The 20,085-nt window shown below is 42.5% G+C and overlaps 1 protein-coding gene across 1 annotated transcript in view; it reads right to left on the bottom strand.

The window, feature by feature from the left end:
- INTS1 (integrator complex subunit 1) overlaps nt 1–20,085 on the bottom strand; it is a 2,112,141-nt gene that overhangs the window by 1,917,288 nt on the left and 174,768 nt on the right. The window contains exon 4 of the mRNA XM_069647642.1: nt 8,257–8,453. Within this exon, the coding sequence (XP_069503743.1) occupies nt 8,257–8,453 (197 nt within the window). The remainder of the gene's footprint in view (nt 1–8,256; nt 8,454–20,085) is intronic.

Here is a 20,085-nt window from a genome sequence, read left to right as displayed (position 1 = left end):
GGACTCTTTCGGCAGCTGCTGCAACGGTTTCCAATGTCTTCCAACGTCCCTCTACACACCGCCTCTCTCCCAGATACTCCACTACTGGGCCAGTCGGACCCCGCTAAGATTCTGACGCAGTACGGCAATCTCCTCCGGTGCAGGTCCTCCTGGGCCGCACCATGCGGCCTATATTTGTTTCACTCAGGAGTCGCGGGCAAGCTCACCCAGCAGACCAACAGCTTTCTGTTTGTTTTCTAGAGTTCACCTACCCAGGATCGGCAGATAAAAAGGCTTTCTAAGTTTTAGTGGTAACTTTAAACAACTTTATTGACTTCTTCCCGCACGGAGGACACAGAGTGTGCGTCACTAGGGTCCGGCGGCCATCTTGAAAATCCCACACCTGCACTTGTTTACACAAAACAAAATTAATCAGAGGAGAAATTCTGAGATTCTACCCAAATTGGACCCTTTGGGTCTGGCATCCATTTCTGCCTTCCATCTAGTGTTAGAATCAATACTCAGATTGTCTGACAAAATGAAAGATATACCAATGGGGAATGCCCACAAACTTACATCGATGGAGGCGAACTTGGCAAAGCTGAATGATTTATTGAAATCAGGACCTCTGGGGCAGTCTTCTGCTCAACCAGTTTTTGTGGAAAATGATGTTAGCTCAGTGAAAGAAAATGTTAATGCTCACTCTAAACAGGGGAGCTTCTTCATTTATGGCTCCGATAGCTGTGAGCCAAACTCCCAACAGCCCAACACCTCTGGTTGAATGTGTGTCTAGATTAAGTGCCTTGTTCTTTTTCCTTCGCAGTGGGTGTCCCCATTGTGACGGAGCAGGTTCTCTCGCCTATACCAGTGGCCCACAACAAAAGAAAACAGTGGTGCAAAACAAGGCTCGTAGGAAAAAAAAAAAAGCCTACAAATTTACCTTTAGCTAAAATTAATGGACGCAATACGTCTCAAACTTCTGCGCCAATTATCCTTAGCTGATGACATTATATAGACCTCAACACCCAAGGGAATTCTACAAGAGAGGCATACCCGATAACTTAGTCTGCCACCCGAATTCAAGATCAACACACTATGGGGCCCTACTTTGGTGAGAGCTCATGCAAATTGCCAAATTGCATTGAGGTCTGAGGGAAAGCATTCTGGAAATGCTACTAATTCTCGTGAAATGGGCACAGACCCTTGCTTTCCTGTTGCAGGGATAGATGGAGATGCAAGACTTTAACAAATGCCCACTCTACATTGGATTCTTGCTTTCCCAACTCTGTGCTTAAATCGGAGGCACAGGCTGCTTCAGTGAACCCAACAAACTAAGATTACTGTATTTTTGCAATTTACAAAAAACATGAATTTGTCAGTGGCACGGTCCAACCAAGGTGCACGGAATGAGGACAATGTAGGCCATAGTGTTGGTTATGCTGTTAATCTTTCACATTGTGCAGATACCTCCTCTAACGGGATATTGGTTCGGGCAAATAATGCCGTTCCGACTTCAGGTGCCAGGACTAATTCCTGTCCAACAGCCTCAACAAAGGCCTCAGAGTGTAATGTGTCAAAGATCGTGGGATGGGAAACCAATTTACAAATAAATGGTCAAATACGAGTTAATAGGTCAAAACTGTTTTTGATATTTTTCAACAGATTCCCTCCCTAGGATCATTGCATACAGACGGATATAGAGCTCATTTCACTCCCACTGTCTAATAACAATTGGATGGTATGCTTTTTTCACTCAGTGTTTATTTCTAATGTGGTATGGGAGCAGAGGGCAAATATTCAGTCCCTGGGCTATGAGTTATATCCTATTAAATCATCAGAGGAGGTCAAGCCTTTTTTGCCTGTACCTTTACAAGAGGAAAGTGTGAATGAGCCAGTTTCTAATTCCATTACTGAACCCGTTCCCGGGGTTCGTTCTGCTGCAGCTCAACTTTCTTCTTTATTCCAAGAGGGGCAGGTCTGGTCATGGGTTGAGTCAGCCTTAAAATCATTTGCGGTTATTAGACAAGACCTAAACCAACCCTAGCCAAGGTACGGACTATGTTTTGTCTTGAAATGTCTGTGGCTTTACTAACCTGAACAGATTTGTACAGAACAATGATATTATGAGTGGTTGTAATATTGTATTGCTTCAGGAGACAATGGCAACTTCCCTATTTGATTTGCAAGGCTTTTGTACCTATACCAACCGTGCCACTCGAGCCGACAAGGGTCGTCCGAATGGGGGTTTGCTATAGCGATCAATGGCATTCTAAATGTTAAAACAGATTTAGTCTTCTCTTCACGGGGGTTGTTGGCCGTGAGCATTTCCTGAAATGTCTCAGCTCTGGATCTATTGCTAGTAAACGTATACTGGAATCCAGCTAGGGGAACCATGGAACGTATTCAGGGCTGCCACTCTGAACTTTGAGGAATAGTTTGCTAAAGGTCATAACCATTATATAATAGTAGGGGGCGATTTCAATTCAGACTGTGCAGAGGGTTTGAGAATGAACGCCCGTAATCATCTACCACGATTAACGTACAAAGAGGTATGGACTGGGCCCATTTTCCTGCAGATTAGGAATTGATCCAACAACTATGAAAGACTTTGCAAGTTATACTTGCCACAGGGGCATGTCTTTTCCAAGGATTGATTATATCTCGGTTTCACCTTGTTTGAATGCTAAGACTGGCCCTCTTTTTTATTATGACTCATCTTTAGGGGGGATCACCTTACCTTATAATGTGTATTTCAGCTCCCCTTGGTCTCTCATGAGTTGAATCCTGCCCTTGCTTGTTTATCCTTGGAGGGGGCAGGTTTGAATCTGAAATGGGACTCCAGAACTGTTTGTACGCTTATCAATTCCTTGAGGGAGGCCTTTCTGAATATGCAGTCCACACATCTGATACTCAGTGATCTTTAGGTTGGGACGAATGCAGGACAGTTGTTTTGTCATGTTTGAAATCTATCGCTTCTCATCAGGCCAAGAATAAATCGCTCTTCCACAGGTATGACTCGAGAATGGTGGCTTCTAAAAAACTAAAGCGCAATAGTCTCAAACTATTAAGTAGGGAGAAGCTTTCTACAAGTGAACACTCAATTGCTAATAAAAGAATATGTCGGCTCCACAAGAACACAGTAAAATCCTTCAAAATAGACCTTTTTTAAAAAATAAAATGTTTATAATATATTTATTAGGTTTTGCATCAAGATACATTTCCAACATACATGAGTTATATTAACACATTTTAACTATGACGTCTCAGAACATTAATATCCTATACTACCATAACTATATTATCATCTACCTAAATCTCCAACTGTATACCAAACCAACAACTCTAAAGTAGTAACTCATCAAAAATCCCATGTAAGAAAAGAAGAGATAAAAAACAATTCACATATGCACACACGATACACAATACTAGATAACCAAAACAAAAAAACACAAAACAAAAAAAGGGGGGAAATCGCCCCCCCCCTCATTTACTCATTTAAAGTATTGAATGGACTCCATAGTGAAAGATATATATCCTCTCTACCTTTATCCTTCGGAGAGATCTTTTCATATTTTGACAGTATTTGCATTTCTACCAACAAGTCATCCACACTGGGCTTCTTCCTGGTCTTCCAGACAACAAGGATCAGCTTAACTGCTACCACCATAGCCTTATCAATCCAGGTATTATATTTGCTTGTGATTAAGCATCTTTCTCTATGCATTAGCAGAAACACATTGGCAGCTGACTCTGAATATCTATACTAAAAATCATGTCAATTCTGTCTAGAATTTCTTTCCAAAAGCCTTGTACTCTCGGGCTACTCCAAAGCAGATGTAATAGAACTTTTGATGAAGGATAACAAATCAATGTTGAAACATCTTTGTAACAGAGATGGAGGTATATTCTGGTCTCTCATGAATCAAAATACAAGAGTGCCTAGTTTCTCTATGGAGTCCCCAGTTGTTGAGGCCACATGGGTAGAGTATTTTGAGAGAAAATACCATCTGAGAACTTTGTAGTGGTTATAATGACCTTACAGCGGGCCTCTTGAAGTATGGCTCTTGTCTATGAGAAGAGGAAGATATCATATGGGCAATTTCGAAATTGAAACCATTCAGGGTCCATTCAATGCCAAAGAGGGTTCCCTTTTCGTGGGCATCTATCCTAAAAACGCTTTTTGAGCTTATTTATTTCAACCCATCAAATTCCTTCTACTTGGTCACAATCTATCATAATTCCGATTTACAAAAAAATACAAGCCAACTGCTCCTAATAATTATAGGGCAATTGCTCGGATTGATGCATCTAGCAAGGTATTTGCATTGCTTTTGCTGAGAGATTTGAACCTTCATATACAAAACTCTCAGATTATTTCTCGATACAAAGTGGGGATCAGAAAGAATATGGGGACAGCATTAAAAAGGCACTGTCTTGGCTCATTTGCTTTATAATGTCAAACATACTGCAATTGGTTCTATATATATGGCCTCTTTGAACACGTCTTCTGCATTTGACTGTGACATACAATCTATTTTGTGGACTAAATAATTGAAATATGACATCCCTATGAAACTGGTAAAGTTATTGGCTTTACTGCACAAGAATACGTTGATGAAGGTTTGTCTCGCTCAACAGGACTCTCTTTCTAGATCCATTCATACTTCATTGGGTTTAAAGCAAGGATGTATCCTGGTGCCCACATTATTTAATACATACCTTAGCGATATAGATAACGTGTAGCAGGTTGGTAATATCTCACAGGTGAGGCTAGGTCATTTACGATTATATTGTCTTGCCTTTGCCGACGACTTGATATTCTTTGGCAGGACAGCTTTAGGTATACAAACAAAGCTTAATTTGTTTTCTCAATATACTTTGGACAATAATCTACACGCTAATGGGTCTAAGTCGAAGGTTGTTCTTTTTTCTAGAGCCTTTAAACCGAAAACCATGAGTTGGGTTTTGGGGACAGAAAGAATAGAGTGGATACCCACTCTAAGATATTTGGGTTGTAATTTATCCAATATGACCTCTACGGCAATCTGCAAGGCCAATCTTAAGAGCAAACTTCGCCCACTAATATCACACAGCAAATATTTGTTTCACAGACTGCAGATGTTCTATTCTTCCAGTTTTGAGATATTACTTGATGAAAACTGTACTTGTTGTGTTGTATGGTTTGGATCTGTCCGTTATTGACCTAGGGAATTTTTTGAATGTTCTTCAGGGTCAAATATGGAAGGCAGTGTTGGATTTATCCATCTCGACTCCTAATTTACTTATTCACCATGAGAGAAACCTAATTTCTTTTAAGGCTCTGTATCTTTGGAAGCAGTTATTGAACTACTCTAAAATGATTCATCCTCCCGAAAATTCACTTCATTGTGATTTGGGTAAATTGGTGCAGGATTTTTCTATTTGTTCAATTAATCTGTTTAAAAGAAAGATGCAGGGTCTCTTGAGGGAAATTGGTTCAATAGAGGAAGAATTGATCAATCGACCCAGTGCTGCAAAATCTAAATTGTTCAGATATGACTGGATGTCGACCATCGATTCAATTACTTCATATTCTTCCGATTCAGAATATGCATGCTTACCACATAAAAGAAATCAACTTTCCCTCTATCCCGTATGATTTCTATGCAGTAAGGTTCTTTGCAGTCTTTGCATGAAATTCAGGTTAAATCAGCTGCTCACCAGAGAACGGTTAAAACACTGCAAGTTTTTTAAAGGCTAAAGGCTTAACTACCAGTTGTAGATTTTGTACGTTTGTGGACTCAATCAAAACCTTGAGGCATTGGGTTATTGATTGCCCCTATTTTCTTTCGGCCAGAAGAAGAGTCTTTTTCAAAAACCTGGTATGTTTTGGTTCTGATTTTGCTACTAACTTGTTTTGGATCGGGACTTATGTGGGGGCAGGGTGTTTCTCTAATCATTGCACTTAATCATTTTTTACATTTTGTATTAGAACCAATTAATTGATAGGTATTTTAACTATGTTAATTATTGTTTGTACTGTTTGATTATACATTTTGGTTGCATTCTGTAAGGTTTTTCGGAAACCAAATCACAAATAAAAAAATAAAAAAAATGTGTGCTTTCCTTGGACCAGAGAGTACTCATATGCCCTCAGAATCCAAGAAGCTTTGAACGTTTTGGTTAATGTTTTCTTACTATATCTGGTACAGGCACATCGTAATAATAAACAAAGGGGTGTCTGGTATAAATCCCTGGTCTTCCAGGCTAAATACTTTGAGAACAAAAAATAATGGACACATGGGATAGGGATTGGCACATCTTATACATTTATCTTTTTTTTTTAAATACCAATTAATGTCACAATCTGAATTCAAATGAATTTTTACTGTCATACACAAATAGATAATATAAATTCATAAAATACTAATATCAAAACATTCTATTCAATATTCAACTCACATACAATCAATCCTACCATCCATTCAATATCACTTAAAACCATACATATAACATCTATCTCTCTGACCTCCTGGTCAAAAATATATATTTTCACTTGTGAAATGTCCTCCACCTAATTTGCGGATGGTACTATCTGTATGTGACAATTGTACAGATATAATTCTCGACATGTGTTTCAGGTTGTCTGTTTGGACTTCAACACATTCATCCGCGTGCTAATGCAACCTTCATCAGGACCACAAAAGGGAATTCAATCATTCCCGTTTATCAGAGTAGGGTGAGTTACACCTCTCAAAAACGTATATCACAGCGTTTTTGATGTCGTCTTCAAATAATTTAGATAAATCCTTAGTTGGTCGAAAAGGATCCTTCATTCCCCACATAGTTTCCTGCACTGTTTACCTACCACATTACCTAATTACCTAATTACCTAATTTCTGTGAGACGGTCACAGAGAAAATACTCGATGTTCAGCGAGGTGGAAATCAGAGAATCAAAGTCTCTGGGCCTGCAAAAGGAGACTGTGGCGACGCATGTTATACTGATAAGCTCTGGTAAACAACATTGAGTATCTGACTATAATAGGATCAAGAGAATGTGTCCACAAGGAGTTGATTTTGATGATGCCAATTAAGACACGATCCGATGAATTACATATTTCATTGATGTAAACAGTGCAGGAAACTATTCGGGGAACGAAGGATCCTTTTCGACCAACTAAGGATACGTCTAAATTATTTGAAGACGATATCAAACACGCTGTGATATACGTTTTTGAGTGGTGTAACTCACCCTACTATGCTAAACGGGAATGATTGAATTCCCTTTTGTGGTCCTGATGAAGGTTGCATTACCAAGCGGACAACCTGAAACACGTGACGACGATTATATCTGTACAATTGTTACATATAGATAGTACCATTCGCAAATTAGGTGGAGGACATTTCACAAGTGAAAATATATAGTTTTGACCAAGAGGTCAGAGAGATATATGTTATATGTATGGTTTTAAGTGATATTGAATGGATGGTAGGATTGATTGTATGTGACTTGAATATTGAATAGAATGTTTTGGTATTAGTATTTTATGAATTTATATCATATGTGTATGACAATAAAAATTAATTTGAATTCAGATTGTGACATTTATTGGTATTTAAAAAAAAAGAGAAATGTATAAGATGTGCCATTCCCCATCCCATGGGTCCATTACAAGCACATTGTAAACAGAGATGGGTTTAGATGGAGAAATTGTGGGAAATCAGTGTACTGGGGTGGGTGGGTTTACCAATTCTTTACTTACTTACACTGTTATCATCTACATATTAGTTTATCCTGTTTTTCTTCATTAGTGTAGGATGATTTTTACACAGCCCTCTTAAAAGGGATGTCCAACAATGTAACTTATTGGTGAAAAAACAAATCCAACCAAAAGAGAAGCCAAACCGCTGTAAGGTGGTGGCAATGGCAGAGCAGTCAGGCTTCACTCAAGGAGGGACGGAAGGCTGGTAGTCAAGTCCAGTAAGTTCACGCAGTTAACCAAAGTAAGCACCCAACACTGGGTTACTGAATTAAACATGCACTTATTAAAAAGGCACATACATAATCTCCCTCAGGTAAAAAAATATGTATCTATTGGGGCAATTTCTGACCACTTTTTGTGAATAGAGGGACTTGTATAGAGGTCATAATTTGGTAAGAAATTATGTGTTGTGTGCATGTGAAGAGCTGCGCACTTACTCCATGTGTTTTGTGTCTGTTCCACAGTTTGATGAATTCTGATAACAGCACAACTGCAGATTCAGAATCATAGCCATAAAAAAGGTTTCCACCCACCTCGATGACACCCTCTGTTGCAAATATGTTGGGTTTGATTTTTGCCAGAAACATTAGACTCAAGTAACAGACGGGTTCTGGCTTAGCTCTGTTCAGTTTCAGCTGCTTCACAGCCCCACACAGCACTCCCTCTATCCGGTCATCATTCCCTTCTGCTTCGGCTGCCTCAATCTCATCCAGCAGTGTGGCAGGGTTAACTGGAAGAGGACAAAAATAAACATAAAGCACCATCAAATCATTTGTGTATAAGAATAACGTTGATCACCATCAAACTTAATCTTTCATTGTCTCATCACTAATATATTCCTTTCTAGTAAAAGTCTTCTGTGCTGTATCCTGATGGGTTGAAAGAAGAATTCAGTATTCTTTTCTGAATTAGGTTGTGCTTGTTTTGGGGCCCCCAATTGTTCACAAGCTGTATTTCAGGGTGTTTAATTTAACGACCATGCAAATCAATCAGTTAATACATCCTGGCATTCAAAATGCAATGTTGCAATCATAGTACAAAAGGACAGGTTACACACATGCAATCTTTGCTCTGTACAGTGGGCATTGTCAATAACATGGATATCAAATGATGGTCCTGAAGAGCGGAATTCACACAAAATACATTTGAAATAATTTAATCTAATAGGCAGGCATTTACACAATCAATGGTTATCCTGAAACCTTGTTGTAGTTTTGGCCCCCAGGGACAGGTCTTGGGTAAAGCCCTAGACTAATGACATGCATGCTTTGAATATTCTTGGGTTCTCAGGGGGATGACCTAGGCATGGTTAACAACCTTTTCGCTTTAAATCATAAGGTTATCATTTTGTGAAGGCATCAGGAAGTAGACAAAGACAACAGAGTAAAGTTTTGGGCTATAAACCTTTATTAAAATCACAAAGCTTGGGTTAAGGCCTATCTTGCCCTGTGCTAACGTGGGATTTCCCTACCTAACTGAAACTAAGGATAGTCTCCGGAAGTCCAAAGTAGACATTGCCCTGTGTTCAAAAGCTATACTTTCCCTCACATCTATTTGTTCAAACTGTGTAGGGATATCAGCATCAAATGCAAAAAAGGGCTCAAAGAAAAGTTCAGTGCTTCTTCCAGCTCTTGGTCGGAAAGGGGCTCTCCCCAAGCCTTTAAGTATCTTTTCACAATAACAATTTCTCTGGCTTCTTTGCAGCTTTCAGTCTCATTGGCTCTTTCATCAATACCATAAATGTCAACTCTGTCAGTTCATAATATTCAAACTTCTCTGGATATTCAATCATAAACTTATAGATGCATCAAGTGGCCTCTCTTTAGTGAGGTGTGTTTGGTCTAGGCGCGGTTTGTGGACCACACAGTCCACCCATTGCAGGTCACGCAACCGACACAATTCAATTACTTCTTTTCCACAATTGTACCACCACTGCTTCAGCTCAACATGATATTGCACTTAGATTGCACAGTCCTTTTCAACACATGTTTTGCCACTTGTTAAAATATCCAGCTTTCTCATATTGTTGCCTCAATTTCAACTTGCAACTTGTACAGTTCCTCTTTTCCTTTGGCTCTTGCCAATGCTTGCTTTCTCTGAACTTGTACAATTCATAGATCTTTAAATTAATTACCAATACTTGCTTTCTTTATTTTCCATAATTCACAGTTCCTTTGTATCCCTCTCCGCAGCCTTAGCAATTTTGCTACAGTTTGATATTCCCAAAATGTTCCTTTCATCAAATTTTTGTAACCGTTAAACATTAGTGTTTCACATTTTCTGTACCAGCAATCACATGCTCACTCACTAGCTCTCAGACCTTCCTTCACCACGCAGCTCGCACCACAGCATCCCGGAGTCACTCAGCCTCATTTGACTTAGCAGGTACGCCGACTTTGTGTGCCCTTCTCCACTTCGATCAGTCCTTCGTTGCTGCAGCTGTCCTGGTCATCAGAGACCTCTGGTTACCAGAGCGGAGTCCTCTTGACTCCAGGAGGTCGGCAGCCGAATCCTACCACCAGAGTCCTTCCACCAATGCCAGCCACACACTGCATCCGTGCCTCTGCAGCACCTCAGCGATTCATACATGAATCTCCCTGCTTTCTCCTCAGACTTCTCTGTCTGCAAGCACCTTCTCTCTTTCGCCACCTGACGCTGCTTCTTCCTCAAACTCACCGGAGGGGGCCATTTAAACTGCCCCATTGGCTCCAGGTGCAGGCCATTCACATTGAATTCATAATGGTCTTGGTACTTGCCATCCCTCTTCCTCGTCCCAGTACCAAAGTGGTGTGTGTGTGTGTGTGTGTCTGAGCTAATAAAGGATGAATGTAAATTCCTCTGTGGTCTCTTCCTCGTCTCAGTACCAGAGTGGTATACATTGAGAGATGGTTTACTAACACAATAGGGAAGGAATTGGATGTATCCCATAAAAGCCTGGTAGATATTTAATTCCTGGTGAAAGGGAAATGGAGATACCGTTTCTCACCTAAGGGTGCCTCACCCCAACTACCCAAGTCTCCTCCTCCCACGCATATCCACCCATAGGGTCAAGATCCAAGAGCGATGGCCTTTCCCTGGCCACCTGGGGGGAGGATATTTTGGGTAAAGAAGTGATAACGCCCTCAGATTCTTCACAAGTTTTTGTGAGCCAATCGATTGACTACAACCACGATCTTACTTTCCTTTTAGATCCGAGATAGGGTAATATGGTACACCACTTAAAAAAGAATTATGGTGGTGAGAGGAGGGTGTACATGTAAATCAATCGAAGACGCCAAAGCTCCCAAAGATGCAGGTAAAGTGAAGTAACCTTTGTGGCAACTCCGTTTACTCCTAGAACATCAAGATAACCTAATGGCACAGAGCAGAAACTACTGTGATAGTTGTTCAACCAAGGCTTTGTGTAGCCCCTTCCCACGCATGAATATGTACAAGGCTACCCAATCAGACCCCTTCCTTTGCACATGTATGCCCCCTTTGCAAGTGCCCTTGGATTTAACAAATTAGAGATTATGATCAGATGTCAAAGAGGACGTCTTCAGGATGCTGTGAAAATGGAAAGACTAGCAGTAACCAAGTCACCACACTGTTGTGCTTTCATGTTTTCAATGTATGGTAAGAAACCTAAGCACACCAAGAACAAGAGAAGAGGTTAGAAAACTGTATCAGATAGCCAGTGCCTAAAGCAAATACAGGTTTAAGAAATTGCAGACAAAAGAGAGCATACTTTATGATGCCGCTAAGGCGTAAAGTTAACAAAATGTACACAGAGCGACCCAAGAAACTATTTCAGAGATTAACGTTTTGGCACGTCTGGGAGAAGGCTACTGATGTTGCTTTAGTTCTTTTGAGAGTGCATGACTATTTGATGAAAATGCGCTGTGCAACAGAGATCAGTACCCAACAAAATCCATCCATCTATGGAAACTTTACATGCTGGTTTCACTGAACCAGAGCTAGGGTAATTTGCAAAAAGCTGAACAGATGATGAAATAGAATGAGTCTTGATGGGTGTGGATGAGGAAGGAATGTCAGGAGACATAACTCCTCATTTAACCTTCAGACTGCACTTAAACATGTATTTATATGACAATATTTACATACCTGTATTTGTCTTTCTGATCTCAAAAAGAGATGTTGACTGGGTGTGTCTGTAATACTATCGCTAGCATGATGTGTAGTGTTCCCATGGTCCTTCATGCGTAGAAGTCCTCAGTTTGTTTTGTTTCTGACATGATGTCTATGCAGTTTCATCGTCAAAGAGGGGAGGGGCGTTGGGCAATGTGAATCCAAGCAGATACAAGCATCAGCAAGACAATTACAGGTATGTAAGTGTTAGGGTAGATTCCTTTCTTCTGTGAAATCTCCACTCTCTGAGTCCCCCCAGCACCGCTTTGCTGGACACCTGGATTTTCCTTTTTATCCCATCTGTGTTTTATTTTGCGAGATCAGCACACCCCACCTTATGTGGAGAGCTGAGGGGAGACATTGCATCCCTTTTCTCGCCTCTCCAGTAACTTTTTGTTTACTGTGATAGGCCCTCTATTGTGGCTGGTGTCAGTGTACCTTTTTGCAGAACTTTTTGTGGACTTTTGTGTTGCAGGCCATCTTTGTGGCTGCAGTAAGGGACACCATTTACCCAAAAAAGTGATTTTATTTTTCTAAGCCCTGAACATGATGACTTGTCCGTTCTAGGTCCTTCTACCCATTAGGGTGTGGGAGGATTCTCTGGTCCCTATGTGTTCGGCGGGTATTCCCAAATAAAGCCTGCAAAGCTTCCGATTGACTTGTAGGACAGGAAGTAGGGGAGGTGACCGAAACTCCCCTGTCCTTTGTCTTACAGTGTGCCTGAGTGAAACCAGTGCACACTGGGAGGTTAGCTTTCCCCATTGGATAATCACCCCCAAGGTTTGAATGGTCTATGGGTCGTGATTGGTGGACTGAGCCAGTGTTCCTGGCTAGATTCTGAGGTCCTGGAGGTAAAACTCAGAGTAAACCACTGGAACAGAAGTATCCGAAGAGGAGGATGAAGGACACTGCCAGCTACTTCCAATGACTGCCAGAGCCTGTTGAGTTACAGCTGCTGTCCAACCTTCGCTTCCAAGAGAAAGGGAAGACCTCAAGAAGACGACTTCCTCCCATAGACTGGTGAGCATAACCAGTCTTGAGACAAACTACAATTTGCACCATCCCTAGAAGAGCTGTGACCTCCGTGGCCTGCAATTCACCAATACCCTGGGACCTGTGCTGTATCGCTGTGCATCGTCTCCGGAAGCACGTTTCACCTGAAACTTTAAACACCCTTCTAAGCCTGCAGTAACTCAAGCTAGCTCCAGAAACTGGAGGCGAGGACCGAGAGACGGAGAAGAGTTGACCGCTGTGACAATCGTTGCTCGACCGAGCCTGAAAAAGGCGCCAACAAGCCAGAACCGAGAAGATCCTTTGCTGAGCGTCCATCGGCACAAGAGCTGTCGCCAAGGCCGAGAAACCTGTGACTGGGTCTGTGACTGGGTCTGCCGTTGCCTCACTGCTGAAACCATCCTGCAGCAACTGCTTCTTCGCTTGACGGTACTGGCCATCTCATGCTAAACTTACCTGGGCCCTACGTGATTGATGCTGAGACTCTGGGGGCTGCAGATAGATTGTATCTTGCACCCCTCCAAGTCTCCATAGAGTTACATTGGGGGCAACAACCCTTTGGGCTCTAGCAGGAAATCCACCTGCCCTGGGACACTGGTTCTTGGGGCAATCTTTCAGGGGGTCATCATAGCCTCCCTGAACTTGTGAAACCAACCATTGTTACATGTAACTGCAGGGAATCCAGAGGGATCCTACCACTCAACACAGTACTTTGCTTTTCCCGCCTTTTCTGCCCATTGTCATGGCGCGCCACCTCCTGCAGTGGTCACTTTGGGGAAGGTTGCAACGTCGTCCTGCACTGGCATACTGTGCTGCCGATGCGGTTTGCTACACTCCCAACATGGCCACCACCACTTTAGTATAGCTAGTCCCTTGTTTGTTTCTACGATCCGTGGAACGCTGTGTCATTGTGCCACGCCAGATTTCAGTAGCATAAAGCCTCATAAAAGAAGTACAGTGGCATGGAACTTCGTGTCTCAATGCTAAGGTTAGTCACCCTAGCTCAGCACTCCTTCTCGCCCCTCTCCACTCTGGATTCCTCTCCGAGTGAATTCTGCCTCGACTCATCCTCCCTTGCCTTCCTCCTGAATTCCATGTCCTTCATTCCATCGCTTCCTTGACTACCCTTGGTATCCTACTACCTTGGATTGTCATCTCAGCCTATAGAGGTTTTTCCCCTGCTTGTGTTTTTTTCCTCACTTTGGAGGTCAGCTCTGTGCGCTATCCCCACTGTTGCAATCTTGCCGGACGGTGTGGCGTCCTGAGAGGATCCCCCCTTTCTACAGGACTCCCGTTTGCAGCAGAAGTACTGACCAAGCGGCCCTGGTAAGCCATCAGCCAAACCTCAGGTGAGCTCAAAACCGGACACCAACCACTGGGTACTGGTGGTCCAGAGACCCTTTTGAACAATGAGAGACTCAAACCAGATAGGGTTGGATACAAAGTTATACAAATTATCCTCTGCTTCGCACTTTCCACTTCTCCCCCTTTACATGCACTTTTCCTCTCCCTCTCACACTCCCATGCACTTGCGCGTTCTCAATTACGCTGGGCCTAGTAAGATTGCTGTTTTGTTCTCCCCTGTTCCCCTCCCTTGCCTTGTCGCGCTCTGAAACACTTGTGTATCAGAGCGATAGAAATAAAATATCAATTTCAAAAATTAATAAGAGTTTGGAACATTTTGCATATATGCTACAGGTGGTTTTATTATGTGATTTGTTAAAAGCTATTCTGAACATACTTGCCTCTGAATGTCTATAGTTTGGCTGTGCGCTTTACAGTGTATGCATGTTTCCTTGAACCAAGGTGTGCTCTGAGTTCTGTGTACCTACTACAGCCCTCCTTCCTCAGACTAAACCTGGCTGTAACCCTATTTATCCAATGTGGGCTTTCCTAAATTCTGCCACAGGTAGTACTTGGGTGAAATCTCCCTAAGAGTAATATTTGTCTTACGAGGCTTGTGTGTCTGCTTAGAATCAAATGCTTTGCATAGACTAGCAAGCAGTACCTGGAGAAGGAGTTGAGTTATTAGAAGGTACAGCAGCAAAGAGATGTCTTAACACCACCTCACCCACTTGAGAATCACTCCTGTAATCTACGCAGTAATGCTGCATGAAAGTGTGAATTGAACTAGTAGCACCAGTACCTCGAGTTGAGTGTGCACTAGGAATCAATGGTCAAGTTTTCTTGGACAGAGTAGCAAAGTTGGATGCAATTTACAATCCATCTTGAAATAGCCGATTTAGAGACAGGATCCCCTTCTCTTCCAGCAGCTAAGGAAACAAAGAACTGATCTGTCTTCCTTTTTGGTTTGGTTTTATCGAGATAGTACATAACATTCTCCTGACATCTAGTGTATGGAGGGTACTCTCTGCCGAATTTTATGGGTTTTCAAAGAACGCTGGAAGTTCCATTGACTGATTGACATGAAAATTGGAAATACATTTTGGTGAGAAACGTGGATGTTTTCTTAACACTACCTTGTCCTTATGAATGGCTACAAATGGATCTTGAACTGACAGAGCTTGCAGTTCACTGACTCTTCTTATTAAAGTGATGGCTATTAGAAGAGCAATCTTATAAGTGAGACACTTAATACTAGCTTAATACTAGCTTTATTTCAAAAAGGGACACTATAAGTTTTGTAAGACCGACCTGGCGATGGAGTTGAAGTTGCGTGATAAAGTCTTTTGACCCCTTCCATGAACGCTTTAACCACGGGTACCCTCCACCAACATACCTTTCTGTGTGGGGTGGTGTATGCTGAGATCAGCTAGATGGAATCTAAGAGACTTAAAAACTAACCCTGAGACTAACAAGTATAGCAGGTAGTGTATTACATTAGAAGGTGTACAGTCAATGGTGCTGACATTACTTCTTTTGCACAACAAAACAAAGTTTTTGCACTTGTTGAATTAACAATGATTTGTGTTTGGTTTACCTGCCTCCTTTAAGATGCACCATTGAGGCAAGTTAAAATGTCCAAACTCTTTGACCTCAGGAGCCATCCAGCCAAGTTCAGTGCTTGAGGATGTGCATGAGTGTTGTTCCCTGATGTTGGGACATGTTGTAAAGGCTCTGCAGTTTGGCTGGTGGGCAAACTGGCAACTTAAGCAGGTGTGAGAACCATGTTTGATGTGCCCACATTGGGGATATTCGGATCATTGTGAGATGTTCCTGGTGCATCTTGTGAATTATTTTGTTCAGTCATCGTGTTGCGGGAAAAGCATAGGCAAATCTCCCTGACCAACTGATCTACAGTACGTTCCCCATGAACCCTGTCTGGGGAAACCTGGATGCGTAATCATGGCATCTTGTGTTCTCTTATGTTGCGAAGAGATCTATGTCTGGATGCCCCCAGTCTTTGAAGACTTTGTGTAGAGTGTAGCTTCAATTCGTGTTCTGTGGGAAGCTGCATGTTTCTGCTTAACACATCTGCTAGACAGTTGTGTTCCCCTGGAACATGTAATAGGAGGAAGATATCCCTGTCGAAAGACCATTTCCAAATCCTCTTAGCTAGTTTGTACAGACTTGGTGAGTGTGTTCCGCCCAGTTGGTTTATGGAAAGCGTGACTTTTGTGCTATCTGTGAGGACTAAAACGGTCTTCCCTGACAGTTTGGTGCTGAAAGGCCTGTAGGACTTTGAAGACTAATTCGAGAAGGCCGATATGCTTTTTGACAGTGATTCGGTCCACAGGCCGGGCACTTTGTGACAATCATTACGAATATGCATATTGTATGCTGGAATAACATTGGTGTTGGGTTGTGTAATGTCCACTACCTTGCAAATGTTTTTCTTGATCATATAAAGTATTAACGCCCTGATGAAGGACCTCATTTTCGGTCAGAAATGAATGGGCAGACATTTGCATCTGCAACTACTATGATTCTTGATTAAAACACAAAGATATTGTTTGAAAACTTGGAGATCAATGAATCTATTTCATTACACATAAAGACTATTATAAGTTCGGTTTGAACATTAAGTACTGAATTTGAGCATTGAGCATTTATAAAAGGAGTGGTTATTGTGCAGCCCACACCGATGGCTAATTCGCCTAGGTCCCCTGTAGTTTGATTTAATTTTTGAGCCACTTCCTAGTGGGCTGCACCCCACTCACATATGCATATAGGTGCTATCCTAACTTTGTTGTGAATTATTTCAAGAAGAACGAAAGGATAGGTTGTACCTGCTCACCTACAATATTATTATAACTTCCCTCTTCTGTGTATTTCTTGAGTGGAGGCACACCAAGATGACGTATGAAGACATTGAACATTTAACTGATCACAGAGCTACTACACTCGGTTTTTCGTCCAAAGAAGCAGATACAATACTGAGCCTGATCAAAGAGACTCATCAATCCAGACAACAATCCGACACACAGAAAAAAATCAATCAGCATGAATATGTTATAAGGAAGGCGATAAATAGTAAGTTGCATGCAGTGACATTAGGAAGATATTTTAGAGCACAAAGGATTCCCAGTGGCTAAAGAATACCTTTAAGACCTATGTTATGTTAGCAGCACAAAGATTTTGTTAGAAAATGGGAAAAGATTCTTAATAAGTGTTATCTTGATTTAATATTATTAACCATCAAAGAACCTGCTGTCAACATTGACAACCTTGAGAAAGAAATTAATGAACTGTTGAAATCACTGCATTAACTGATGCAGAGACATTCCCAGACATACTAGCGGATATCAACAAACCGACTTGAGGCATACAAGACGGATCTAGAGACAAGGAAGATCAGAAAGTTTAAGAAAGACACGCATGATTATCTTAATGAAGTATACACTTGGGCAGACAAATATCAATTCCAACCACCAAGATCTAACAATCCATCCACTGACAACAGCAGTACAGATTCAGACACCATGGCAAGCGGATCTACCACAATAGTTACCAATCAGACAACGAATGTAAGCAACATTGAAGAACAACACATAGGTCCGGATATTGCAAGCACCGCAACCATTTTTTTTTAGGAACAGGCCCAAAAACAAAAGAACGAGGAGGGGGGCAGCGAAGGAATGTTAACGAGATTCCAGACACAACAAACCTAGTGTAAATCTAACAGACCATTAACTGAAGGTGAAACAAACAAGTTACTTTCTTACCTGGTAACGTTCTTTCGATGGGATGTTCCGACGACGTATTCCACATCTATGACAGGTAATCACCACAGTGTGCTGCTTCGGAAAAATGTTCGCCGTCTGCGTCCTGCGTCGATGACGTCAATATGCTGTCGTCGAGGGCCTCCGTCGAGCCGACGTCACCGGATGTTATAAGTAGGACACACGACGCCCGTAGCCTCAGTTGTAGTTTTTTCCCTGAACATGTGGCAGCAATCTTCTGCCAGAATGACTACAGAAAGCCTTGCAGAAACGAAAGCTGCAATCACATAAGAAATTCTGTAGAGGGGCAGGTAGGGAGGGAACGATGTGAAATACATTGTCGGAACATCCCATTGAAAGAACGTTACCAGGTAAGAAAGTAACTTGTTCTTCGAAGGGATTGGTTCCTCCGACGTATTCCACATCTATGACAGACTCCCAAAGCAGTACCAACTTAAGGAGGTGGGAAAGAATTTAGAACTTTAGAATGCCCAAATAAATTGTAGAATAGAGGACCGCCTTGCCAAAGGCCAGATCTTGCCCATGGATAGAATCCAAGGAGTAGTGTTTGACAAAAGTATTGACAGAGGCCCATGTGGCTGCTTCACAAATGTTACAAATGGGAACACTCCTCTGCAGGGCAGTAGAGGCATCCACACCCCTAGTAGAATGGCCCCGTAAGCCTACCGGAGGGTCCTTACCCGTCAAGCGGGAACATTCAGAAATTGTCAAGATAATCCATCTAGACAAAGTCTGTTTAGTAACAGCTTGTCCCAAACGCCTCCCAGCGTATCCAATAAAGAGCTGATCGTCCCACTCTGATCCGGGACATGCGTGAGATGTAGAAACTTAAAGCTCTCCTAGGATCCAACCTATGGAGCCTCTCCTCTTCCTTACCAGTATGCGGAGGAGGATAAAACGCCGGAAGAACAACCTTCTGGCTTAAATGAAATTCCGACACAAAAGAAGGACGAACCCTCAGGACAACCCTGTCCTTATGGAACACCGTGAAGGGTGGCTTAACGGAAAGTGCCTGCAACTCACTCACTCTGCGAGCGGAAGTGACCGCAACTAAAAATACAGTTTTCAAGGTCAACAGTCTAAAAGGGCAAGAATGCAAAGGCTCAAACTGAGTTCCCAAGAGGAATTTTAGAACCAGGTTCAAATCCCAACCGGGCACCTGGAAAGGTGACAGTGGAAACACATTAGTGAGCCCTTTGAGAAACTGGGAAATCAAAGGAATCTTAAAATAATAACACTCCTCAGACAAGCGCTTAAATATGGACAGCGCCGCCAGGTAACCCTTAATGGTACCCACTTGCAGGCCCTTGTGGGCTAAAGAAAGCAAAAAAGACAGAACCACAGGAATGGCACATGAAAAAGGATCCACATTCTTAACCCTGCACCAGTCGCAGAACTTTCTCCAACGGCAACGGTACAGGGACTTTGTTGTGAGCCTTCTGGCCGAAAGAAACACCTCCATCACGTTTTCAGGAAGGTCCCAATCCTTATACCTCAACCTTTCAGAAGCCAAGCATGAAGGTTGAGGGGCTTGACCTCTGGAAGGAGAACCTGACCCCCCTCCCGTGAGAGCAGATCATCTCGGTAGGGAAGACGGCGTGGAGGGCAGATGGACATGTCGAGAAGGTCCGGGTACCACATTCTCCGGGCCCATGCCGGAGCAATGAGGATCATCCGGGAACCGAACCTCCGTAACCTCTGCAGCACTTGCAGAATGACGGGGACTGGAGGAAACGCGTAAAGCAGGGAGAAGGACCACTCCACTACGAACGCGTCCCCTAAGGCTCCTCTTGGAGGAAATTCCGACAAGCAGAATCTTTCGCACTTCCGGTTGGCACTGGTGGCGAAGAGATCCACTTGGGGTCCCCCAAAGGGTGAAGATCTCCAGGAGAATCTCCTGAGCTAACTCCCACTCGTGAAAGACCGTGCTGCTCTGCCTGCTCAGAGCGTCCGCTGCCACGTTTTCGTCTCCGGCCAGATGAACTGCTGAGATCGAAATTTCCTGCTGGATGGCCCAGAACCAGAGCTGCATCACCTCTCTGCACAGAGGGAGAGACCCTGCCCCACCTTTTTGTTGAG

Source organism: Ambystoma mexicanum, chromosome 2q (assembly GCF_040938575.1).
Source record: "Ambystoma mexicanum isolate Mex_15411 chromosome 2q, UKY_AmexF1_1, whole genome shotgun sequence".
NCBI classification, from domain to species: domain Eukaryota; kingdom Metazoa; phylum Chordata; class Amphibia; order Caudata; family Ambystomatidae; genus Ambystoma; species Ambystoma mexicanum.
This window is presented reverse-complemented; position numbering and strand designations above follow the sequence as displayed.